Genomic DNA, 26,766 nt, shown 5'->3' with positions numbered 1-26,766 from the left:
AGAAAATGGCTGCTTGTGGATAGAAAAGTCACTGGTGAGGGAGGAGGTGGGAAAGGGGAAAGGCTGGAGTGAAGCCTAATAGTCCATGGTTGGCTGCAAGCTATGAACAAGACTGGCTGTGAATTCTGACATTCTACCAAGAACGAGTTCCCTTCTGGTGATGCCAAAAGAATGCTGTTAATCACACAGTCCACCCTTGGCTTCAGCACTGTCACTCCTCAGCGAGGCTTGGCCAGATTGGCCAGTTCCAGCCTTAACCAGCATCTCAGCAGCATCTCCTGGGCCTGGACATTGCTCTTACTTAGGAGAGGGGACTGGCCTGTGATAAGGCTGCAGACCTCCGCCACCAATCTCAGCCTGCCTTAGTTTCCCCAACAGTGTGCAGGCCAGGCTAGCCCAGCCAACATGCCAAAGAGTGGGGTAACCTGCTGACACAGGAGAGGCCCTGCCTCTTCTGACTAGTGGATGTTCAGCATCCCTGGACATTAGGTTAGACTCCTGACAGAGGCACCCCAAAACAGGGAATAGGGGAAGGCAGGTGGGAGCAAGCTTGATGGATACATGCAAGAAAAGGCCGAGGAGCAGAGAGAAGCAGGCAAGAGTTGTGTTTGCAGTCATCTCCTACCTACATCCTGACCACCTCTCCTCATAGGTAGGTCAATGTGTTCACTCCCATTCTCCAGCCTGCCTGTTGAGTGGAGAGGAATGGACATGAACGTGTAAATTCATGCCCTGCCTTTCTCAGCAGTGGGTGGAAGAGTTGAAACAGTGACCAAGAGCTAATCCCTGGATTATAGGTTTAGGACCAATCAAGAGAGCTTGAAGATACATCCATGCAAAGAGTGTCCTGGGTCACGTCCCTGTACATAGAGCCTGAGACAGGAGTTCTTATGCAAGTGATGGACTGAGGGAAGCTCTCAGGAGGTACCTGGGAGGGAGGGAAGCAGGATAAGTCAGAAAAGAGCTAAACCCAGGATGTGGTCTCAAAGTCTGGCCTCAGCCTGATCCCTGGAACAAGAACGACAGCAGAGAATGGTGCCACCTCGAGATAAGGAGTCTGGCCTTTTCCATCCCCGCTCAGTCTATCACTGGCTGTGGGCTGCCACCTTGGTGGGAAGGTGTCATCTCCCAGTTGAAGCAGCTCCCATTGGTCAAGGGCAATTCTCCATTAGCAGCCAACTATAAGCCATTAGCAGCGAACACTCACAGCAGCTGGGGACCAGGGGCACCTGGGTGGGGCACTAATAGCATCAACTTCAAAACTTAAAGGTGACTTTTGAGCAAAGATCTGAAGAAGGGGAAGGAGATGGCCAAGTGGCTTTCTGGGGCTCCTCCCAGGAGGCTGGGGTCTGTTTCCTGAGATGCAGCGAGCAGGCAACAGCCCAGCCTTTCTGAGTGTTCTGGACGGGCATGCGTGCACAGGAGCCGAATTCAATATGGCAGCCCCCACAGGCCACCCTAAAGGTCATAGAGAAGGCCAATGAATGCCACTTGGTGGAGGCAGAATCAGAAGTGCTCAAGGCACACACAATCCAGAAACCACTCTCACCTCCGCAGACCCCAGGAGTGGAATTAATCACAGAACTGCTCCTGGAGAGGTGGTTCTATGCCCAAGTCTGAAGAACTGGAGAGACCTGCTATGGAGAAAGGAAGAGGGCCATCCTCCAGACCAGGCCAAATGTACGAAAGTCCAGAGGTAGGGATGGGCATGCTGCTTGTGGAGCAGCTGCTGGAAGGTATTAAGTGAGTCTTTGTGGATCCTGACCCCAGGACCCCTGGAAGACCAGGGGAAGTTTTTCTTTCTATCTTTGCATGATGTCATGGAAAGAACAAGCACTTTAGGGCTAGACTGATGCAGGTTCAAATCCTGATGCTGCCACTTGCCCTCCGGAGATAACTAGAATCGCTACAAAGTGGGATGTTAATGCCATGAGAATTAAATGAGAAGTGCTACATACAGGGCCCAGCATGGAGCCTGGTAGGTACTGAACACTCAGAAAGCAAGCGTGAGCTCCCATTTCCTTCCTCGTCACTTTAGAGGCTACCTACATCTACCCAAACAGCATTTATCCACTCATTCAACAGATACTTTACGACTCTGGATCAGGCACGTGTGTTAGAGGCTGGGATGAAAAGAATAATTAATCCCATCCCTGCCCTCAAGAAACCTAGAGTCTAGGAGAGTAGATAGAGCAGTAATAAATTTTATTTGTTAAGATGCAGGCGTGCATGAAAGGGCACCTAACCCAGGCTTGGTGGGGGAGGACACCTGACCTGGGCTGGAGGGATGGGTGGGAGGAAGCAGAAAGCACCGTGGGAGCAGTTAGAGCCACGCAGGAAGGCAGAAGGAGCCCAGCCTCTGTGGGAAGACATGCTTGTTGCTTCGTGTGGCCAATTTGGGAGGGAGGTAAGCTGAAGACAGCTTAGGATTCTAAAAAGACTTGAATGCAACACAAGAAAATTTGGGTTTATTCCTCAGAGCCATTAGAAGCCACCAACGGTTTTCAGAGGGGAAAGGAGAGAAACCATTTTTTTTTACAATAAGTCTCCAGCAGCTGTGTGCAGAGTAGAGGAGACAAGGGGCCACTGGGGGCTGTCACAGCCATGTAAACAAAATGAGATGCCAGAGTCAGCAAAGGCTTCAGGAATGAGGTGAAGGGAGGGACCCCACTAGAGAGAAAATTGAATGTACCAGACATGGTGACATATAGGGTAGAAAAGAGGGACTCATTCAGCAAACTCAGCAAGTGTTGAGCACCTACTATGTTCAATGTGTTCATGAGGTCTTCTGGGCAATGGGAGTGCAGCACCAAGCAAAACAGACACTATTCCTGCCCCAGGGACTCCTACTGCAGGGAGAAAGGTGATAGACAAAATGAAGAATAACTCAAATAGTACAAGAGAAGGTGATAAGGGCCACAGATAGAGCCAGTTGAGGGAGATAGGGAGTATGGGGTGGGGGACACTGCAATTTTTTTTATTGTAGTTGATTTATAATATCGTGTTGTTTTCAGTTGTACAGCAAAGTGATTCAGGTTTGTTTTTAGATTATTTTCCTTTATAGATTATTATGAGATACTGAATACAGTCCCATGTGCTATACAGTAAATTATTGTTGCTTATCTATTTTATGTATAGTAGTTTGTGTCTGTTAATCTCACACTCCTAATTTGTCCCTCCCTCCCTCCCTCTCCCCTTTGGTAACTATAAGTTTGTTTTCTATGTCTGTGAGTCTGTTTCTGTTTTGTATATAGATTCATTTGTATTATTTTTTAGATTCCACATGTAAGTCATATCATATAATATTTGTCTTTCTCTGACTTACTTCACTTAGTATGACAATCTCTAGGTCCATCCATGTTGCTGCAAGTGGCAATATTTCATTCTTTTTATGGCTGAGTAATATTCCATTGTTTATATATACCACATCGTCTTAAACCAGTCATCTGTTGGTGGGCCCTTGGGTTGTTTCCAGGCACACTGCAATTTTAGATGGGAGGTCAGGGAGCCATGTGGATTTCTGGAGGAAGAAGATTCTGGGGAAAAGCAAATGCAAAGGCCCAAGGTGGGAGTGTGTCTGGCATGTCCAAGAAGCAAAAGGAGGGTAGTGAGGCTGGAACAGAGTGGGGGGGAGTAGGAGAGGATGTCAGGGGGTCAGGGGACCACATATTAAGCTGTGAGGGGGAATGGCAGCCCTTAGAGGGTTTTGAGCTTGAGGAGTGACATGATCTAGTTCTATTGGGTTGGCCAAAAAGTTCCTTCGGTTTTAAAGTAAAAATAAAAGATACATTCTTTATTTTCACCCAGAACTTTATTGAACAACATATTCACTGTTTTGTTCCACTACCTTCTGAAATTTTTCAGACAACTTCATAATTCCATCTTCCCAAAACTTTTTAGCTTTTTGAGCAAAGAACTGTTCCTTTTACAGTCTTCCAGGGAATTGAAATTTTTTCCATTAAGAGAATTTTGTAAAGACTGAAAAAAATGGAAATCCAAAGGTGCAATGTCTGGTGAATACGGTCGATGGATCAGAACTTCCCACCCAAGCTGTAACAGTTTTTGCCTGGTCATCAAAGAAACGTGCGGTCTTGTGTTATCCTGATGGAAGATTATGCATTTTCTGTTGACTAATTCCAGACGGTTTTTGTTGAGTGCTGCTTTCAGTTGGTCTAATTGGGAGCAGTACTTGTTGGAATTAATCGCTTGGTTTTCCAGAAGGAGCTCATAACAGAGGACTCTCTTCCAATTCCACCATATACACAACATCATCTTCTTTGGATGAAGACCGGCCTTTGCTGTGGTTGGTGGTGGTTCATTTCGCTTGCCCCACCATCTCATCCTTTCCACATTATCGTACAGTATCCACTTTTCATCGCCCGTCACAATTTGTTTTAAAAACGGAAACTTTTCGTTATGTTTAAGTAGAGAATCGCATGTGGAAATACAGTCAAGAAGGTTTTTTCACTTAATTTCTGTGGAACCCAAACATCAAAGTGATTCACATAACCAAGCTTGTGCAAATGATTTTCAACACTTGATTTGGATATTTTGAGTATGTCAGCTATCTCCCGCGTGGTATAATGTTGATGGTTCTCAGTTAATGTCTCAATTTGATCCCTGTCAGCTTCAACTGGTCTACCTGACCATGGAGCATCGTCCAGCAAGAAATCTCCAGCATGAAACTTCACAAACCACTTTTGACACGTTCGATCAGTCACAGTACCTTTTCCATACACTGCACAAATCTTTTTTTGCATTTCAGTTGCATTTTTACCTTTCTTGAAATAATAAAGCATAATACGCTGTAAATGATGCTTTTTTTCTTCCATCTTCAATATTAAAATAGCTACACAAAAATTCACCAATTTTGATAAGTTTTTTTTAAATGCATGCTGATATGACAGCTGTCACAATACAATCTAACAAAATTGTTGTGAATGAAGTTAAAGACAACTAAGCGCTACTCGAGCCATCTTACGGAAAACACTGAACTAAACTTTTGGCCAACCCAATATTTTTAAAGGATCGTTCTAGCTGCCAGGTTGAGGGTAGATTTCAGGCTGCAAGGGTACACACAAGAGACAGTCGGGAGGCTGCTGATTTACTCAAGGGGAGAGGTGATTGTGTCTCAGACAGGGTAGGAGGGCGCAGGGAGGAGGGTAGTGGTTGAGTTTCAACCTCATCCCCTTCTGCTGTGCACTCAATCACTCCATTCTATCCACATTAGCCTTGTCATTGTTCTGCAAACATACCAGGGCCACCTCAGGCCCTTTGCACTTGCTGTTTCCTCTACCTGGAATGCTTTTCCCCAAAATGTCCACATGCCTCATTCCGCTCTTTACTCAAAAGTCACATTCTCAGCAGGCCTTCTCTGGCCACTTTACCCAAAATTTATACCACCACCCCCAGCCACACACACACACATACATAAATACACACTAGGTATCTTCCTTCCCTACTTTGTTTTTTATTAGCATGTTTTATTATCTGATACGTTTGCATTTTCCTTGTTTATCATATGTATTTCTGGTCTTGCCCTATGACATGTAAGCTTTATGAGGGCAGGATAAGTGTGAGATGCCAGTAGACATCCAAGTGGAAATGTCTAGGAAGAATTGAGTCTGGGATCTATGAGTCTAGAATTTGGGAGAGCAAACTGAGCTGGAGATAGAACTGTGGGCATTACCAGCCAAAAGTCAGTGAGCCTGGCTGAAATTGCCAGGAGAATGCAAAGAGAAGAGATTACAAGACTCTTCTTATAAGGGCACTCCTACACGTAGCAGTGGGGACATGAGGAAGAAGGAGCAAAGGCAATTGACAAGGAGTAGAAAATCCAAGAGAATGGTGCCCCAGAAGCCCCGGGTGAGATGAGAAGTGTCCAGGATGGATAAGAGCTGTATCTGCATGTGGGAGGGCTGGGGTGGAGTGGGGCAGTGGGGCAAAGCAGTGGAGTGAAAAGCAGGTGGGGAAGAGGAGACGGCACGTGTGGATAGAAAGGGTGGAGAGAATGAAGTCATAGCCAGAGAACCAGCAAAGAGGGTGCAGCTGTGACAGAGGCAAGCTCACAAGTGACTGATGGGTTGAGAGCTCTACAACACAAGTAGGGACATGAACCTTGGGTGGGAGGAGAGACTCCTTTCTTACCAAGGAGGAAGACAGGTGAAGAAGGTTTGAGTGAGTGCCCAACTTCTTTGTCTTGTTTACTCTGTGAAACAGGAAGTGAGATCAACTGCTTTGGAGAAGGCGAAGGGGCAGACTGCAGGGCCTGTGGAGAGGAGTAAAGGCTCAAAGGAGCTCGTGCAGGAATCGGTGGCGGGGGGAGTGGGCTGAGGATGGGTGGCAAGATTGCTTGAAGCCAGGACACAGAGCTGAGGTTGGAGACCCTAAGCGTGTTCAGAGTGTGGGTGAATCTCTCCGGAGTTAGGATCTGGCTGGATAAATACAACCCAAATCCAGAAGGACATGCACATGGAAGGACTGAGGAAAGAATGGCTGGGGTGCAAATGAGGAGAAGTCTCAGCTAAGCAGAGATGATAGGAGAAATCCAAGGGGCTGGCAGGTCAAAGTTCAGATGAGAAAGAGAGAGAGGACAGAAAGCTGCAGTCAGCAGTGGAATATAGGTTTAAGTGAAGAAATGAACTGCTCAGCCTTATGTTTTAAAAGGACACCCCCCCCCAGCTACTATGTGGAGAACAGGGTACTATGGGGGGCACAGGGGCAGGAACAGAGAGCCCACTTGGAAGGGCACTGTAAGTAGATGATGATAGTAGCTGGGACCAGGGTGGTAACAGGGGATGGAGCAAAGTGGGGGATTCAGGACCAACAGGAGCTGGTAATGGATGGGATGCAGAGTGTGACAGAAAGAGGGGGGTCAGAATGTGTGGAGCACCTACGATGTGCCAAGGATGGTGTGGGGAGCTCTCCATTTAAGGATCAGATAGATGGGAAACCGGTAGTTACCCACAGTGTTCTTGGCATTGAGAAGTGAATAGATGTGCTAGAGGAGGGGGGGATACAACTAACTCTGCTGGGTCGGGAGGGGGTGGTGTGACGAAGGCTCCCAGGAGGAGATGCCACTGGAGCCAGCACTACCAGGTGGAGGAAGGGCAGTCCAGGATGATCCTGTGCAAAAGCACAGAGACAAGACTGGGGAGCCCGCTGTGGCCAGAGGGCAGTGAGCAGTCAGTGTGGCAACTTAGCTGATGCACATGAAGACGGAAGAGAAGCGGGAATTGCAAGAGAAAGGAGGACAAGGGGGTGGTGCTGGGCGCCTGGATGGCGGGAGGCAGAGAGAGGAGGGTCCCATGAGCACCTGTTTCCAGTGACAACTGCCAAGATGAGTTAGCACAGCTGTGCTTTATGCCTTCAAGAACGGCTGTGGACAATGTGGGGAGTAGGAGAGGGAGCCAGCTCAGGACAGAGAAGGGGAGTGCCAGGTACTGAGAGACAGAGGCCTTGCCTCAGAGCCCCCATGTACCCATTGAGGCTTTCCTGTAGCTGGGCTTCCGGGGCTGGCAGAGGCTTGTGCTGGGCAGCTGGAGAGGACTGAGAAGGCAAGAGAGGTGAAACCAAGTGGTCGACCTAAGAGGCCATAACTCAGAGTGGCTGGAGGAGGAGAAAGTTGGGAGTGGCTGAGAAGGGGCTTGTCCACTGATGCCCTGACAGCAGGGCAGTGCTGCAGGGATAATGCCAGTGAACACCCTCGGGAGTCTCAGGACAGTTACCCACCTCATCCATGGCAAAGGGGAGGGAAGTGCCCACAAGCCCCCCTCCCCCAACCCAGAGATCCTTGAAAGAGGCTGTGGGCAGAAGAGAGAAAGTTGGGGCAGGCAGGCAGCAAAGAGTGAGGCAGGGTGCAAGGAGGCGTAGGGGGTAGACTGCAGCACTCTGGGCAGAAGTAGGTGTGAGGCTCAGGACGGCCATATGTGAAAGGAACAGAGTAAAAGTCTCTTAGGAGCTCCTGTCTGTGAAAGCTGGAGCCCAAGGCACAGACGTCTGTATTTTCCAGGCAAGATGTCTGTGCACAGAGGGCAGACAGCAATGAAACAAAATTGTGGCGGCTGCTGTCAGTGCCCCACCCATCCCCCCTGAACATGGGTCACTTTCCGCCCCAGTAGCTGCCTCCATATCTTCGCCTGCAGCTTTCTCTGAACAACAAAATCGTCACTGTCCACCCACACAGCAAGCAGGAAGTATGGAAAATTAACACCCTGAGGGAGCAACCCAAACACTGGCTTATGGTAATGGGAGTATAGATACCCCACCTCCCTCACCTTACTGGTCCTGTTCTCCAGTCCCCCAGAGCTCCCAGTGAGATTGCACCTCAGTTGCCCACAGCAGTGACTAACTTGTTAACTCTCCTTTCATTGGCTTCCTTCTCTTCCCTCTTTTTATCACACTTCACTACTGGTGTTTCATTTACCTTCCAAATTAACAACTTGCATTTGAATCCTTGTCTCAGGTCTGCTTCTGGGAGAGCCCAAAGTAAGACAGAACCCTCAGCAGGACACAGTAGGAAAAACTTGGGACTGAAAGGCTGAGTTTGTATCCCAGCTCCTTTGTGTGTAAGGAATTCCCAGCTGGCAGCAGGCTTCTGCATAGGTTGGTTGAGCATGAATTAGAATTTTAATGCTTAAAACAAGGCCCAGGCCACACTACTATATGCCATGTTGCCCACCAATCCGAATCAAAACCACACCAATAACAAAGCCCTTTGGCTGGCTTTTGGCTTACTGCTTAAAGCATAGTCCCCTGATTTGTCATCCTGGGCTAAATATAAAAGAATTCTAGCCTGAGTCAGAAAGTTATTTTCAGCACTCTGTCTTATTTTGCAGCCGTTGAGGGATGCTGTTCAGAGGCTGTCTTTCTGGAGGCTAAGGTCAATGCTGGTGGCCCCCACATTCCAGGGACAACTGCCCAATTCTTCTCCCAAGGGAAATTATCTCCTTAACACATTCTGATTTATGCCCCAGCCTCCCCCAAACCCACCAGGTCTCGGCTACTGTTTCTGGCCACTCTCCAGAGCTGGGAAGGGGGTCCCTTCCCAGGGCTGAGGTCTCCTCTCTCAAAAGCCACAGAAGTAGGGAAAGGGGGAGTGAACAGACTCCAGTATTTACTACAAACCTGCGAAGTCTTGTGCCCTGAAATTTATGAAGCATCACAAAATCCCTTCCAGAGAAATTGTTGTGTATATCTCACAGAAAAGAAGAGTGAGACTTAGATGGCCAAATAACTTGCTCAAGGCTGCGTGACCAGGGTTTGAAAATGCTGTGCCACGCAATACTGCCTGACACTCCTCTTCCTCCACAGTGTCTCTTAGCATCAGGGATCCCACTGGGTGGGAGGCGGGTGATATGCAAGGGTCCCCAGGTCAAAGAGGGGGGCATGGTGCCTCTGCTCCCTCAGTAGGGGGCACTGCTCTTATTTCTTTGAGGGCAAGGAGAAAAGAAAGCAGGTCCCATGATTTGTCAAGGACCACTACCCCTGGTCTGCTCAGCCTGGCAGACACCTGAAGCTTTTGCCTGGCATGGGACGCTCCTGCCGCTTACCCCCAACCCCTGCTGATGTTGAGGATAGTGAGGGTGACAAAGTGGCCTCTGCTTCCTGGATGATGTCTTTGCATTTTGTTAGGTGCCTTTGGAGACATGACTCCTTGAGGTCTATGGTGGGGAAGACAGGGGAAAGGTATGCAGGGAGGAGGGTCTTCCTGGCACAGCTCAGACCCCAGTGCCCCCACCTCCTCCTGCCTGGCACGCTGCTCCCTTTCAAAGCCATCCCAGAAGCCTTCCTGACCACTTCCCACTTCCACTGGGACAGCCCCACTATCCTGCATTCCGACAGCTCATGGGCATTGTGTTTATTGAGGCTTAATTCTAGGTACTATCTCTTGCCTGCTCAAAAATATCCATGGCTCCTAACTACCCACAAAATAAAAGCCAAACTTCCCAGCATTTAAGGCCCTTCACCATTTGTCTCAAATGAAGTTTTCTGAGCATATCCTACAGGACATTCCCATGCCCCAAACTTGTTATCCTCTTGCCCACCTGTCCCTTCCACTCCTGATACCCTCTGCCCTTCCTCATCCTGCCTGGCTCCTGTCCATCCTGAGACCCTGGAAGCCCCCCACCCCAATATACTGAGCACCACCATCATCCCACCTGCATTCCCATGATATGTGATCCACATTGCTACCGGGAGAGCAGGGCCTCAGGTGTTTGATGAGAGCCCAGCACAGTGCCTGGCTCAGGGCAAGCCTTGGTCAACATTTAATTCAGGAGTTCTTACCCTTTTTATACTAGGGACTACTTGGGCATCTGGCAAAGTGTATGGAGCCTTTCTCAGAGTTACTCTTTCAAATGCAAAAAATAAAATACAAAGGATTGCAGATGAAATCGACTTCATTTAACTGAAATCTGTGATTTAGTCTCCAATGTGTTTCCATGTGAAGGCTTTAAATAACAAGATCTAGTGGTGTGATCTAGTGACTGACACTTCCAAATAGTGAGGAGCGTAGACAATATTCCAAAATATCTGTAGCAACTGCTAATATTAGGGGGTAAACTGCCAATATTGCACCAGTTTTGAGCTACAAAACAGTGATTTCATATCATTTTGTCTAATTCTACTCAGGTTTGTTGCTTACACTCGCTGGAAATGCTCAATTTCAGGTAAACGTGAGTAAAACTGAAGATGACTATTTTTCCTCATTCAAGTTCATGGACACCCTCAAATTATATCAGGGACTCACTGAGGAGAGATATCTTGAGAGCCACTGGTTGATGAATGGCCAGGGCCCCTGAAAGGGGTGGGGGGAGGGGGAGTAGTGCGGAGAGGGTGGCCCCTTTGCACCAGGCGCTGCCTGGGACTCCCTCTCCCTGAGCATCTAACCAGCCTGGGTCTCTGCTTCCCACAGGCTCCCTTTTCCCACAGCTGAAGCCCTCAGAGGGCGTCTTCAAGGTTATCTTCTGGCTGGGCTACTTCAACAGTTGCGTGAACCCGCTCATCTACCCTTGCTCCAGCCGGGAGTTCAAGCGGGCCTTCCTCCGCCTCCTGCGCTGCCAATGCCATCGTAGTCGCCAGCACCACCGCCCCCTCTGGAGCATCTACGGTCACCACTGGCAAGCCTCGAATGGCGGCCCGCGCCCTGACTACGCTCCTGGCCCAGGCGCCGCACCCTCCGGGGCCCTGCTGGCCCTCACCGCGCCCTCAGCCCCCGGTTCCCCAGGCACACCCAAGGCGCAGGCTCCGGTCGTCGGCCGTCGAAAGCCGCCCTGCGCCTTTCGCAAGTGGAGGCTTCTCGTGCCGTTCCAGAGACCCACCACCCAGCTGCATGCCAAGGTCTGCAGCCTGTCGCAAAAGAAGCACGCCAGAGAGGCTGCGTGCGCCCTGCACTTGGAGGTGGAAGCTGTGTCCTTAGGCGTCCCCAGTGATGCAGCTGAGGGCACCACCTGCCAGGCCTACGAACTGGCAAACTCTAGCCATCTCCAGGAGACTGATATTTAAGGACCCCTGAGTTAGGCCGAGGAGTGTGCTGGGGATGGGAGAAGGGTGTGGAGATGGAGGCTGGCTTTGTTCAAGAGGCTGGTGAGAATCAAGGACCCAGAAACTGATCAGGGAGACTGCTCTCCAGAATCCTTGAGGAACTGAGGTGTGGGTGAAGCCCTTGAAGGGTGGAAAGTTATGGGCTCCCCCTCCTGGACACAGATGCCCCCAGCTCCTCCTTTCAAGGGAGAGGCTGAGGGCTCCTTGGGGCCATTTGCTTCCAATCCCTGTTTGAGAAACACTGCCCCATCCGTGACTTGAACCCTGGGTAGATGGCCCCAAGTATGGCCAGGCAGCCCTGTCCCTCCTCTTGGGGAGGAAAGGGCACAGAGGCCCTGCCTGGCTGCCCCCAATGCCTCCCCTCCGGAAAAAGTCAGTGGGGCCAAAGCTTCTCAATGGACACAATTTATCCTTACTGTAGACTGAAGGAATCCAGTGGCCTGCCATTGCCACCCACAAGCTTTGGTGGCAGATTGGATGACTGTCCTACAAGCCTGTTGTATTAACCTGTGGGCCCACTTTGCCCTAGTGAGGCTCTGCCCTGCCCCTCACTTTGTCTCCCCAAGGGCCTTACTGTTTACACTGTATATAGCTCCTTGTGCCTGTGCCCATCACTTCTTGCTGGGCTCTGGAACCATCAAATGGGGAGAACTTTGTCATTTTTAGACATATTTATTGGTCAGAGTACTTCTATTTTGTCCAAACTGTGCAAACTGTTCATCTTCAGCTTACAACCCATAAAGAACTACTTTTTGTTTTTCTAAAATCCTTCAAGTACTAAAGGCCCACAAGAGGATAAATTGGGTCTGTGTTCACCTTTCTAGTTTCAACCTGTCTCTTTAACTGATGGCTGCTGTCCTTTGGGACTTTCAGCATAACCAAAAGATTCGGGCATTTTGTTGGCTTTTAAAACTCACATGATTGGTCTTGGGAACAAACAGTAATTATAAGCACAAAGTTTCGCTTTTTCAGTCTCACCAGATATACCTGTGATGCTCTGAGGGCCTCAGTCTGGAAGGTGGCCATCAGTTAAATGGGTGAAACATTACTTTACATGAAAAAATGTACAAGCCCAAGTAGACAGGTATACATGGTGAGAGAACACCTACCTAGGAACCATGCTTATTAGCTTTGAGTAAAATGTCGAACACTTGTCATGTTCCCAAGAGACTACAGGTAGTTCAGTCTTCAGCTAGATAATATCAACCACATACATCCAACCAGCATGGGAATGATGACTGTAGCCCAATGGACCCTTGGAAGGAGAGCTGGTTAGATAATACCCTGGGCTGTCTGGAGTGGAGGTGTTCTGAAACTGGAAGAACCAACTGCTGGGGTCAACATGAGCCAGTATTTTGAGCCAAAAGCTTCCATCCTGTAGTAGGGAGGTAGTCTGTTTAAAAGATCACCACAATTTCAGACCCCTCATCCCAATATTACAAGGTAAAAAGACAGCCAATATCTGGGCTTGGGAGCAGAAATTTCACACTGTGGGTCTACAGCAGGTACTGGACTTTCAGGCCTGGTAACCCCCACAAGGAACAGGAGGGGCAGTTAAAAGCAGGTACTGGGAGCATGTTGCACACCCCAAAGAAGGCTTCATCTTGCAGCACACTGGCTGCCCTAAAGCTGGGGACACTGGGCACAGCCCCCACAGTCTTCTCACAGAGGTGGGGGCCATCCGTCAAAGCAAAGGTCAGCAAGGAGGCAGACCCTAGTGTCAGAGGATTGAACTCTGGGCTCCCCAGCAGGGGTTCAACAGCAGGGGAGGGTCTCTGAGAGGGTTCCCACATGCCAGGGCAGCTGAGCCCACAGGAGGTCAACAGTGAGGACAAGGGAGAAATGTAGGGAGGGAGCCTTCATCAGAAGGATTTTAGGGGGCCTCCCTGTCCTGGATAACAATGGGTGTAGAGGCAGGTGGGGTCAGCAGCTTGCCCAGTACCTTCTCTAGGCTTGATGATCAATCAGCAAAACATATCTGACCTTTAAGCCTCAGCTCGTGTCTCCTGCACACGGGACTCTCTGCACACAGCTGCCTCCTCCTGTGCCCTCCACACCAGGGAAGGAGCCTTCAGGAGAGGGGGGTGGGGCTACAGAGCCCCAGAGAGGCTGTGCCACAGCAGAGGCATCCAGCATCGCAGTTCTAATCATCAGTAAAGCACTGAGCTGCTGACCTTGTTCTCAGGACATGGCAAAGAGTCCTGGAGTGGCCAAGAGGAATGGAGGGAATAGCAACAGCCCTTCTAGAGAAGGTAGCCTCTTGCAAGTGATTCTGGGACATCTGGGAGAAGGTCCTCAGGTACCCCAGCCCAGCCCATACAACTGATTAAAGAGACTGTCCCTGAGGTGCATATGAAAAATGGGGCCCTAGACTGCAGGAGGCCCCTGTGAAATGTCAAGGTGACTGGGGGAGCGGGGAAGACTCTCAGTACCCATCAAAATGGGACTAGGAGTTCCTTTACACAATCCTCAAGGGATGGAGTGAAGCCTGAAGGATTCCGTGAGTGGGAAGGAGGATGGTCTTGTGAAATGTGACAGAAACAGAAGCAAGCCTCCAAGGGCACTGGTATTTGCCCAATTCCCCCCACACACATGCAATTCCTTAGAAAGCTGCATTCCCACTTCCCTCCCAAGGCCCCAGCTCCAGTCTACCCTCCCTCTCCAGCTGGGCTCTTGCCACCCATCTTGCTTGCTTCCCACACTCCTTCCAGGACCTCTGTCCCAGCATCCCCCAGGGCTGCTTTTGCAAGTCACCTGGGACCTTTCGTTTCCCCAATCTCCTCCCCGCCCCCGTCTCTGCCGTAGTCCACACTGGTGGCTGCTCCCTGCTTCCTGAAATATTCCTCGTCCTGCCTGAACCACACCCCTGGGATCTTCTCTCTCCCTCTCTCTCTCTCTTTCTCTCCCACTCTCTCTCTCTCTCTCTCTTTCTCTCTCTCCCTCCCTCCCTCCCTCCGTCCCTCTCTCTCCCTCTCTCTCTCTCTCCCCCTCTCTCTCCACCCCTCTCTCCCTCCTTCCCTCTCTCTCTCTCTCTCCCCCTCCCTCTCTCTCTCTCTCTCCCTTTCTCTCTCTCTCCCTCTCTTTCTCTCTCTCTCCCTCCCTCCCTCTCTCTCTCCCCCTCTCTCTCCCCCCCTCCCTCCCTCCCTCCCTCTCTCTCTCTCTCCCTCCCTCCCTCTCTCTCTCTCTCCCCCCTTCCTGTGCAGGTGCCTCTCTATGCCCTTAAGTGTCCCCCAGGGTTTTTTTTCTTCTTATCTCAACTTGCTACCCAATCTCATCCACTCCAAATCATCTAAATGACCACTTGTACATAAATGGATCCCAAGGGTCTACTCTAGTTCTAAATGTGTGTTCACCCTCCTCTGGATGACCCCAGACACCTCAAATACAAGCCCACCAGCCTCCTGCAAAGCCATGTCCTCTACTCCATGCAGGCATGACAAGGCCACTGATGCTGAGGCTTCAGGCTCCCAGAGGCCCTGAGCCTGCCCGCCCTCTCCACTCGCCATTATCTTCCCAAGACCTTCTTCCCAGACCCCCTGTTCAGAATTAAGCCCTGAGTAGCCCTCAGCCTCTCCAGTAGCTCACACCAAGCTCATCCTGGCTTAGAGTCCACTGATAGAATCCATGTCTTCAGCCACTATGAGGAAGTGGACTGTCTGACCCAGGGCTGCTCCAGACTAGGTATAAGTGTTCATTAAATCCTAGACTGATGGAGTTGCCCCATTACCCTTGCCTGGGACACTGCCCCGGTGCCAACCTGATGGCTGGCTGACATCACCATCTTTGCAAGACCCTCCCCCCAGCTGGTTCCACCAGTCCTCAACGGGCTAGAACCTGTATTCTTCACCAGCCAGAGAGCCAGCTACACCCTGGACTTCTGCAGAAAGAAGTCCTCCTGCTCCAGGTGCCCTGCAGCCCACCCACCCCACCCACCTGGAGCCCCACTCTCCCCTGCAGGCCCCTCACCACCACTACCACCACTACCACCACTACCACCACTACAACCTAGTCCCTTAGTCCCTCCTGCTCCAGGCACTGACAGGTCCTGGGGAAAGGTCTGGGACCTTGGTGACCTGTCAGATCCCTGACTCCTCAGTGCCCTCCTGACCCTGTTTCTATTCCCATCCTGTCATATCCCCAGGAGGTTACATGTTCACTGTCCACTTGCAAAAGAATTTCCTTTTTTTTCTTCTTCTTGTGGTTCAGCGAAGCACAAAACCAGATGCTTGTAAAGGCTAAATCCGTCCCGTAGCCTCTCAGCTCAGAATAGCTCTCTGGGGAGCCCAGTGGACCCAGGTGGTGCTGGGGGTGGTACCTTTGGGAAGTGGGGCTGCACTCAGCTCTCCTGCAGGTCTGGGCTGGCGTTTCTTCCCTTCCCCCATCCACCCCTTGGTGGAAGCAGGGAAACAAAGGGGGTGCTGAACAAGCCCCTGGCCTACATTCTCAAATTGCTCTTTTCTGGAGAAGAATGAAGCAGGAATTCCAGGGTGAATTTGGAACCAAGAAGAAATGCAGGAACTGGGGCCACAACAGGCTGAGCTTTTAGAGCCAGGAGCAGGAGGGAAGGATGCATTGGAGGAGTACCTCACCCATGACATTTGTGGCCATTCCTTCCAGGAGTTCGCCATTCGTGTGACTCCATCATGCTGTTTGCATCCACCTTTTTCTGTCCTGCCAGAAACCATAGGAGTCTCAGCTCTCATTCCTGAGACCAGCCACAAAGATCGTGGTTCACTAGCCAGTCTATGGATTGACTAATTTGAGGTCAGGTCTGAACAGCTGAGCAGGCAGATGGGAATGAGATGGAGCATGTGATACAAAACACAGCTGTCTGGGTACTGGTGTCTGTGGGTAGAGTAATTCTCCTAGATGGGGGAGGGGTGGAGCACATAATGAAGGACATCTCTAGCACACTGGATCAGTTAAAAATGCAGCTGCAAGTAATAAGGAAGCTGCTTAAACATTGGTCATTATTTTTCTCACCTGACAATTTATGAAGTAGGTAGTTTCTGGCAGTGTAAGTCACACACACAAGCTCTGTCTTTGCTTCATAGTCTTCGGTGTGTCGGTTTTTATCCTCCTTGTTGCTTCACCATGACCAATGGCACCATAACTCACATTCATATTCAAGGAGGAGAAAAAAGGAGAAGGGTCTGGGCTATGGAATCTGCCTCCTTTTATCAAGATAATAAAGTTTGCCCCAAACCACCCTTCCCCAGCACACCTCCACTTAGGTCTTAAGGGCCAGAAGTGGGTGCCATGCCCACCCTGCAAGGGAGACTGGTAAAATAAAAAACAAGATGGAGTGATTGGTTTAGAGCAGAGGTCTGCAAAGTGGGCCAAATTTAGCCCACCACCTGACTTTGTACAGCCTATGAACTAAGAATGGGTTTTACATTTTTAAATGGTTGGAGAAAAAAAAGTCAAGAGAATATTTCATGACCGGTGTATTGTATGAAAGTTATCTCTTGGCCCACAAAGCCTAAATTAAAAAAAAAAAAAAAATTTGTCGAAAAGTTTGTTGACCCTGCTTTAGGGCAACGTGGATCATTGCCTCCCGTTGGAAACACTGCTGTTCTGAACAAAATCACGATTCTGGCAGCAGGAGGAAGCAATGGATATCAGGCACGCAGCTTTCAGTGTCTGTCACAAAGGCGAGTCACCACACTGCAAGCCTGTGTCAGTTATCTAATCTGAAACAGCATAAGCTAAGAGTTCCCCCTCTCACCACAAACACAACACAAGGGGTTTTTTTTTGGAAGCCCTCTACCTCAAGGACATTTTCCCTAACTGACCAAATGTGTGGGATTTTGAAAGAGACTAATAAAAAGTAAAAGGGGACACAACAAAATATCTGGCTGGCTGTGCCCCAAAAGGCTCAATGCGGTATTATTTGCTCAATGAACTTGCCCCCAGCCAAGGGACAGGTCCTCAGTATTACAGGTCTAGAAAATGGGTCTGGTCGGTGTTCCACGGTGTTCCACAGTCTCATATAAGCTGACACAGATGGCCTAACTCACTAGGACATGAAGATCATAAGCTCAAAGCCAATGTGCTCATTTTTAATGGGAACTATAATTTAACTATCACACAAGCCAATGTCCTCATGATGATAAATGAACCTGATGGGAAGCCAAACTGTGGTCTGAAAGCCACTAGTGAGTTCAGAGGCCAAGCCAGGAAGTTAAAGGGAAGAGTCACTTATTTAGTGCACCAGGCATGGAGATCGGTCCCCAGGCCAGGGTTCCATCTCCCAGTGCATTGTGCCTCTGTTTCCATCATATATCCCTCTCCATCCTCCCATCTCATGCTTCAATCCCAGCCTTTTGTCTCACTCTGTACCTTTAAGTTTGCTTTACTTGTCTCTAATCTCATTTATCATGTGTCCTATTTCAGAGTGGAACCCTCAGAAGCCAGTCTTGAGAGCTTTTATGTCCAAGCTCTTAGGGAATAGTCACCCTAGTAGACAAGCCTACAAGTGCCAAATGCCTGGGCCTCTTACAGATTAGGCATTTGGTATTCCTCCAACCCCAGGTGGGAAATGCACCTGCTCAGATGGGCCCAGGTGCCCTCTGATGCCTCTCAACCAATAACAAATGGCCAGGTGATGGTCAATAAACAATGCATGCATTTTATAATATTTACTGACCACCTACTATGTGCCCAGTCAATGGGGATACATCCATTTAAAAAAAAAAAAGTCAGTCTCCATGGAGTTCTCATTTCAGGAGAGACAGGAGTGATAGGTAATAACAACAAAACATATAGTAAATGGTGATAAGCAAAAGAAATATAACAGGGAAAGGGAACAGGAAGTGTTGAGGCTACAGGATGTGGCACTTTCAGTTTGAGTACCTAGGGAAGGTCTCAGGTAGAAGGTGATGTGTGAGAAAAGGCCTGAAGATGGTAATGATGTAAACCATGCAGATTGCTGGGGGAAAGCATTCCAGGCAGAGGGAACAGCAGGTGCAAAGTCCTAACTTAGGAGGAGACCTGGTATGATCAGATTAGCGAGGACTGTCCTACTGCCAAGAATTGTTTTCTGAGCAGCCGAGAACACAGTAATGATCACCCATCCTCTTGATTCCCTGCAGGAACTCTCTACCTTCAGCAAAGACTTTAATACTGTCCAAGCTTGTGGGTCTGGGTCAGAAGGGACCTTGAGAGCAGAGGGAAACATTGTAGTTTCTCAGGTGCTCCATTTGGTGGAAGAGGAGTAGCAGCAACTCTGAATTTTTAGAACAAAGTTCTTCCTCATGAGCTGAGAACTGGGCAGTGGCAGTTAGAAGATCTTTCCTCAGTCTGGTAGAATGGAACTAAAAAAATGCCACTGGCTTCTATCTCTTCCAGCTCCTTAAGCCAGAGTCAAGCCATGAAATGAACCCTCCAGGAATCTGAATCCCTTGGCCCATTCCTGCCAGGCCCCTTTGCTGGAACTGTACCACCCTGTACCGTGGGTGGCTTCCCAGTCTATGGGCCATTGCTCACTCTATCACTAGTGCCTAGAAATATCCCTCTTGGGCTAGATGACTCCCCCATAGTGAGGTGTAACAGTCAACTATTGCCATGATAATGCTGCAAAACAAGCCACCCTTAAATTCACAGGTTATAAGGGCAAGCATTTGTTTTTCTTGTTTATGTGTCTGTCTGCAGGTGGTAGGTTTGGTTCCAGGCTTCTGTAGGCTCACATCTATTCCCCTTTCTCCATATTCTCCTTGAAACATCAGCTATCAGGGACCTGTTCTTCTTATGACAAATGGCAAGTAAACGAGAGGCCAAAACCAACTGTGCAAGCATGCTGGAAGCTTCTGCTCATACCACATCATGTCTGTTCATTTTCTGTTGGCCAAAACAAGTCAGATGGCCAAGCCCAAAGTCAATGGGGCAGGAAAATATATTCTGCTCCCAGAGGAAGAGGAAAGCGATTGAATATTTGCTGAATAATCTTTAATCCATTATAGGGAGCTGGGTTAGGACTTCAACACATGAATTTGAGGGGACATAATTCAGCCAATAACAACCTCTTTAGTGGGAGGAGATGCAAGATCACACAGCAAAGCAGGGAGAAATGAAGAACTGAGGTCACTTTTGCCATTAACAACCACAAGTGGCAACACCAATCTAGCTTTTGCCCTGAGCTAGAACAAGCTCTATTAAAAGGAATCAGGGTTCCCTGGAGAAATGGCTGTTTCAATGACAGAAGCAGGAAATATACAAGATAAGCCTGGAGAATCTTATAGTGCCAGAAAGTAAGGAAGTGCCCAAAAAAGAAAAAAAACCCACACATTGATGGGGGCATGTCAAAGGGACATAGGAGCCAAATGAAAGAGCTCCCAGCGACCAAAGTGGGAACAATTTAACAACAGTATAAAGTAGTATTAGATTATAATCCAAAGTATAAAATAAATATCCATGAGTCCATTCTGATATAAATAAATGATTGAATAAGTTAATAAATAGAGAGAGGTAAGGGAAGAGAAGGGACAATTTTCATACGTAGAAGAATTCCAAATAAATTATGTAGATACTCTACTCTAAAGGAGGGGAGCATAACTCCTTAAGTGTGGGCTGCAAAGCGACTTCCTTCCAAAGAGGACAGTACGATGGCGGGGGGTGGGAGGTTGGCGGTGGGGGGGGTGGGGGGGTGGAGATAACTTTACAGTACAGAAACCTGACAAAGTCTATCTCAGCAAAGTGATCAAGGTCATATGATGAGATGAAAATGGCACTTTAATCTGTGGTTTTCCTCCACAAACCTATAACCCCAGTCTAGTCATGAGAAAAACATCAGAAAAATTCTAATAGAGGTCCATCCTACAATATACCTGACTATACTCCTCAAAACTGTTAAGATCATCAAAGACAAGGAGAGTCTGAGAAAACATCACAACCAAGAGGAACTTAATGAAACATGATGGCTAAATGTAATGTGGCATCCTGGATGGAATTCTGGAACAGAAAAAGACATTAGTTTATTCATTTAACCTATGGACTTTATTTAGTTATACCAATATTGGTTCATTGATTAAAACAAATGCACCATATTAATGTAAGATTTTTTTCTGTAGCTGGATTTTTTTTTAAATATTTTATCTATTTATTTATTTATTTATTTGGCTGCGCAGGTCCTAGTTGCAGCACATGGGATCTTCATTGCAGCATGCAGGATCTTTTAGTTGCAGCATGAGAGATCTTTTTTAGTTGCGGCATGTGGGATCTTTTAGTTGCGGCATGCAGAATCTTTAGTTGCGATATGCAGGGTCTTTAGTTGTGGCATGCAGGGTCTTTAGTGTGGCATGCGGGGTCTTTAGTTGCAGCATGCAAACTCGTAGTTGCAGTATGTGGGATCTAGTTCCCTGACCAGGGATCGAACCCGGGACCCCTGCATTGGGAGCGTGGAGTCTTAGCCACTGGACAACCAGGGAAGTCCTGTAAAATGTTAATAATAGGGAAAATGGAGGTGGGGTCTATATACTCACTTTTTCTGTACATCTAAAACTGTTCTTAAAAAAGTCTATTAATACAAAAAAACTGATAGAGTTGAAAGGATAAAGAAATACACAATTATAATTGGACACTTCAACTATTCTCTCAACAATCAAAAGAACTAGACAGAAAATCAGCAAGGATATAGAGGAAATCAACAACACTGTCAGCCAGCAGGATCTGATCAACATCTATAGAACATTCCACCCAACAACAGCACACTGCACATCCTTTGCAAGCACCATAGATCATATACCAAGATATACCATATCCTGGGCCATAAAAAAAAACCTCAACAGACTTAAAAGAATTGAAATCATACAGTCCAGATTCACTTGGGGAATAAGTTCATACTTATTTATTTACTTAATAAACTTATTTACTGAAGCAATAATTAAACCTTTCTAGCACAGAAGCTGGCACACAAAAGTCTGCTGGATGAACAAAATAATGAATGAACGAATGAATGAATAAAAAAGAAAATATCTTGGGGGCCAACAAGGCCCCTTTTTACAAAAGGTTAAGAATGAAAAATAAACGGTGCTCTAGAATAAGTTACAATCTTACTTTATTAACTTATTCAGCATTAATTAAAGGTACTTTCTATGATTTATCGAATTTTTTTTTTTTATTCAGGAAAGCTCACAGAATCCAGGACACAAATGTTCCCTGTGCAGCAAGAGGGTTGCGTTCCAAAATGGCCAGCAGATGGCGCCAAAGGATGTGGTTCAGCCCATGAGGTTGTCCTTCCACAGACCTAGAGGTCCTCCTCACCTCTCCCAGCCATGGAAAGGAGAGCCAGCCCAGTCCTTCCTGTGTCTCCCTCTGCGGCCTGAGGACCCCCACCAACCACTGCTAGGGTGAGGATAGTAAGAATGCAGAGAGAGCAAGTGTAGGAAATGTTAACGTGATGCTTGGCTGAAAGAGAGGCAAGGAAAAGTGGGAGTAAGATGAGGGTTGGTGATGGGAAAGATGTGAAGACACTGAAAGGTGGGTGGCAAGCATGGAGTGGACAGAATGGGGATAGGAAAGGACAAGCAAAGTCCCTGAGTTTGGGGCATGGGATGCACAAGTGATGGGTCACACACTTCCATTGTGCCTGGGAAAGGTCTAAAACAGCAGTCCCCAACATTTTTGGCACCACGGACCGGTTTCGTGGAAGACAATTTTTCCACAGACTGGGGGAGCAGGGGGGATGGTTCAGGCGGTAATGAAAACAATGGGGAGCGGCAAATGAAGCTTCACTCACTCACCTGCCACTCACCTCCTGCTGTGCAGCCCGGTTCCTAACAGGCCGCAGACCGGTACCGGTCCTTGGCCCAGGGGTTGGGGACCCCTGGTCTAAAAGGACAGGTGTGAAGGCTAGCAGTTTGTAGATTTGTCGAGGAAGTTGCCTCCAGGTGGCTTCTATTTTGTCCGTGAAGCAGGAGACCATGGTGCCTGTTGACAGTTGGTGGGGGAGGGGAGGTGTCAGAGTTGAAGGGGAGCTGACAAGGGAAGCCCACGAGGACTGCTGGCCAGCACCAAGGGTGGGTCTGGGGGATGACACCATTCAGCTCAGCTTCTTCATTCACTTGTTCATTCATTCTGCAAATATTCATTGATAACCCACTACACCAGGCACTATTTTGGACAATGTAACCTACATCCTGGGGAAGGGGTTGGGGGGACAGATGGACAAATAAACAAAAAAAAAATATGACATCATGGAAAGAGAAGGGCTATGAAGAAACAGGCAAGAGGAGAGACATAGAGTGCTGGGAGTGCTGTGAAATGGGGTGCTTAGGGAAGTTTTCCTAGAGAAGTGACAGCTGATTAGAGAACTGAATGCAGTGAGGGAAAGAGACTTGTACTACCTGGGGGCAAGCATTCCAGATAAAGGGGACAGCTAGGGCGAACAGAAGGGGGCCATGGAAGGAAGTGGGGGCCACAGAACAGATCACACAGGACATTGAAAATCACCTTTTATGCTCAGTATGATGGGAATCACTGGAAACCAGGGAAGCACATAACTGGATTCATATAGTTTAAAGGATTACACTGGCTGCTGTGTGGAGAACAGGCTAAAAGGGCCAAGCATGGAAGAAGGGACACCAGCTGGTCATTATGAGAAAACACGGCTTTCATGTGAATATACCATTATGTTTGGCAGACCATTAATTAGACAGGCAGTTCTCTAGAACTGAACCAGCAGCCCACCTCACTCTGCACCTTGGGATCACCTGTGGGCTCATCCTGACAGCCCCGAGCAAATGCAGAGTGACTCAAACCAAATGCACTTCACTCCTACCTTTGTAGGTAGGGCAGACATTCCAAGTGGCTCCCATGAAGGGGGAGCTAATACTGCTCACCTGTTCCAGAGCAGCAAAAGTGGAAAGAGACAGTATTTGCCAAGTAACCCAGGCCCCCTGAAGGAACATTTCTGAGGCTTCCACTAAGCCACAACTGAACACCTTGCCCATGGATTCACTAATGCCCACAGCACAAGAAACCATGCAACAAATTCTACACAGAATCCAGTGCCAGGAAAGAACTTTCCTCTCAAGTGACCTCCCACAGGTGACAGAAATTGTATAGCAGGCATAGGCACAGGTGTTGGCCTGAGCATGCCATATTAGACACCACTAAGAGTCATTTGAGTTTCAATCAATGCCACGGCTGTTTCAGAAACCTAATCACAGGAAGGAACTCAGCCTGTGTCCCTGGTACATCTAGTCTCTGGTACATATTTCTGGTGGGCATACGCACTCATTTCTCTTCGGTATATACCCAGGAGTGGAAATGTTGGCAGGCACATGGCCTGCTTTAGTAGAATCTGCCACCACAGTTTCCCAGTGTGGCTGTACCCTGTTCCACTCTGTCTGGTAATGGCCTAAGATTTTTTTTTGATGGCACCAGCCTCTTCTTTTTATCACATAATAACTAGAATAAGCCTGCACTGTAGCACCAAACAGACCTTGGATCAAGTCTCAGCATCACCACCTACCTGAGTGATCTTAGGTGCATTACTTGCATTACTTAACTCTCTGGAGGTTTTGCTTCCCCGATGGGATGAATCACCCTCCCCAGCCTGAGCTGGCATCCATGTCAAATTAAGAGACTACCTCCAGCACTGACGACTACCCTCCTGACTTGCGCACACCTGAAGCTCCCCAATATGCAATCACCAAATAAACATTTCCAGCCCTTCACCCTCATAGAGTTCTTCAAAATTCCTACACCTGTGATCCAGAGACTACGTATTACTTTCATCCCCCATACTTATGTGATGGGCCACTTCTGTCACCACTTTCCCCAGCACAGTTGGTGGGGAAAATCCAGGACATGGGGAGGGTCCAAGACTGGATCAGTGCCTCCAAGGTTGAAGTTAATAGAAGGTGCTTCCTGCAAAGTAACTCTGGCCAGGAAGGAGACAGACACTCTCTGACCAAAGTAAGATGCAAATTGACATTGTCCATTTAAGTATTGTTATGGAAAGATCTCCAAGATACATTATGTTAACTAAAACAAGCAAAATGCAGAACAGGATGAATATTTTGTCACTTTAGCATAAAAAGGAGAGAGAACGGTATACATTTACAGTGACATATCTAAAAACGGATACACAAGATACTAATAACATGGGGCCATTGGAAGTGGCAATGGTATTGGGGACAGGCGTGGGAGGAGGTTGTTCAGTGTATCCTTTTATGACTTTAGAGCTTGAACTACATTGATAGATCCTCTATTCAAAAAAATTTTTTAAATATATACTTACAGTTTTTCAAGTTATGCATCAGGTGAACATGAATCCCTGACATAAACTCCATGAGGGATATCTGGTGGGTCAACCCTGGCAAAGCAAGGATGCCTATTAGATATGTCCATGTAGGTGTGTGTGTAGGGGTGTATATGCATGTAGGAGGGTGTGCATGTAGGGATGTGCAGGCAGGTGCAGGGAGGCGTGTAGAGGTATATCTATGTGTTAGACATGTCCATCACAGCCTGAGGTGAGGGGGGGAAAGGATGTAGAGTCGTATCAAGGGCACTGCCCTAAACTTCTGAAGAGTGGACCCAACCTAAGTTCATACAGAGTTAGACGAGGGGGTGCACCTGACTTTTCATGACTTCCTCCACCACCCAACCCCTCAACCCTATAGAATTCAAATTCTGTCACTAGAAATCTGGAGTAAGAAAATGACTAAATGTTCTTTAAGGTTTTATGCATGTGTGTAGGTGAAGTTGTGTATAGGTGTAAGGGCGTGGGGTAGTGTATCTGTGTGGGAGTGATGTATGTGTGTGGGGGTATATAAGGGGTGTATATGTGAGTGTGTGTGTTTTCACTCAGCAAAAAAATGGCTGGACTATCCACCTTCCCAGAAGTCAACAGCAGCTAAGCCAAGGGCCAGACCCAGGGCCCTGTGGCCAGGTGACACTGATTAATAATTAACACATCTGAGCTTGGCATGGAGCCACAACAGGTGTCCCCTCCCATAAAACTCACCTTCACTCCATGTGGCCATGTTACCCAATCAGGCTCTGAGAAGTCTGGCAAATGGCCAACAGGCAGACCCAGGCCTGTCCTGAAGGAGCTGAGCCTGGGCAGTGAGGGGCCCTTACTCCAGAGGGGTCTCACGGGCAGGAAGGGAAACAACCACAAACAGATTGGGGTGAGGGGATGCCCCTTCCACTAAAGGCAGGCACCTTCCTTTCTGGGGGTATAGCCAGACCACAGCACCCCCCACCATCCCTTCACTCAAAGAGGATATGACAGATAAACACAGACACACATACACACACGTACACACACACACACACACACACACACACACACACACACATATACACATGAGGCTAAGAAAAACGGAAGAGAGAAGCTGAGGAGCACAGGAAGGGCAAGCCTCTTTTATTATCCCAAAATGTAGAGTATTGAAGGCACTTACAATAACAAGTTCGGAGATGAGGGGAGGCATGGGGAGGTCAGAGGTCAGAGCACAGAGGTAAATCAACAGACCCCACCCTGGTCACCACCCAGCAAGGAGAAAAGGAAAAGCTACAGGGCCAGGTCTGAAGCCATTTAGATGTCTAGCTCTACAAAAGATACAAATCCATTCTCCAGAGGATTAGGAAATGAGGAGTACACAACAGCAAGGGGCAGGGCTGACAGTCACAAGTTAGTGGTTCTTTAAGGAACACGCTCGGCAGCAAGGAGGCCCTCAGGTCCCCTGCTGGAAGAGGTCTCGGTACATCTCAATGAGACGGGCAGCCTCGCGCTGGCCAGAGAGCAGAGCACCATGGGTGGTGGAATAGTACTTGCGGTGGGTGGCCTCACCTGAGAACAGCACCTGCATGGGCTGGGCAGGGGGACAGGGAAGTGAAGGTGGAGGAGCAAGAAAGGCTACCTGTCTGCCTCAGAACCCCCCATCCATACTACAAGTCAGAGAGGAATAAGCAGGCATCTGAGATGCAGGTACTGCTATTTCCACAGGATGAGGAGTTGCCCATCCCCCTGCCCATCTTCCCCTGCTTCTTCCCCAAACATCCAGGCCTCAGTTCTTTCTGCTCTGAGGCTTTCATGAGTCCTGGCTCTACAATTTCAGAGACTCACTGTGCCTCTTACTAGTGAACTCAGGGAATGATTTAACCTCCCTAAGCTTTGATTTTCTCATCTCCAAAATGAGTTTATACCCTCTACTTCTGAGAGTGGGTGTAAGAATTAAGTGAAATAATGTATCTAAAGGACTCAGAACCTGAAAG

General features: G+C 48.3%; 2 protein-coding genes across 7 annotated transcripts in view; one reads left to right on the top strand and one right to left on the bottom strand.

Moving 5' to 3' along the window:
- ADRA1D (adrenoceptor alpha 1D) overlaps positions 1-14,575 on the top strand; it is a 33,831-nt gene extending 19,256 nt beyond the window's left edge. Inside the window, exon 2 of the mRNA XM_082431903.1 lies at positions 10,916-14,575. Within this exon, the coding sequence (XP_082288029.1) occupies positions 10,916-11,505 (590 nt within the window). The 3' untranslated portion in view covers positions 11,506-14,575. The remainder of the gene's footprint in view (positions 1-10,915) is intronic.
- The window catches only part of SMOX (spermine oxidase), a 126,955-nt gene that overhangs the window by 55,263 nt on the left and 44,926 nt on the right, over positions 1-26,766 (bottom strand). For 3 of the 6 annotated variants that reach the window (XM_082431896.1, XM_082431900.1, XM_082431897.1), the window contains one exon: positions 25,888-26,363. In XM_082431896.1, the coding sequence (XP_082288022.1) occupies positions 26,226-26,363 (138 nt within the window). In that variant the 3' untranslated portion in view covers positions 25,888-26,225. Of the gene's footprint in view, positions 1-22,319; positions 22,471-24,787; positions 24,863-25,887; positions 26,364-26,766 lie in introns of those variants that run through there. The other 3 variants (XR_014255156.1, XR_014255155.1, XM_082431899.1) reach the window with 3 other exon arrangements.

Source organism: Balaenoptera physalus (genome assembly GCF_965194825.1).
Source record: "Balaenoptera physalus genome assembly, chromosome: 16".
NCBI classification, from domain to species: Eukaryota; Metazoa; Chordata; class Mammalia; order Artiodactyla; family Balaenopteridae; genus Balaenoptera; species Balaenoptera physalus.
Note: the sequence above shows the minus strand (reverse complement) of the source record. Positions and strands in the feature narration are given on the sequence as shown.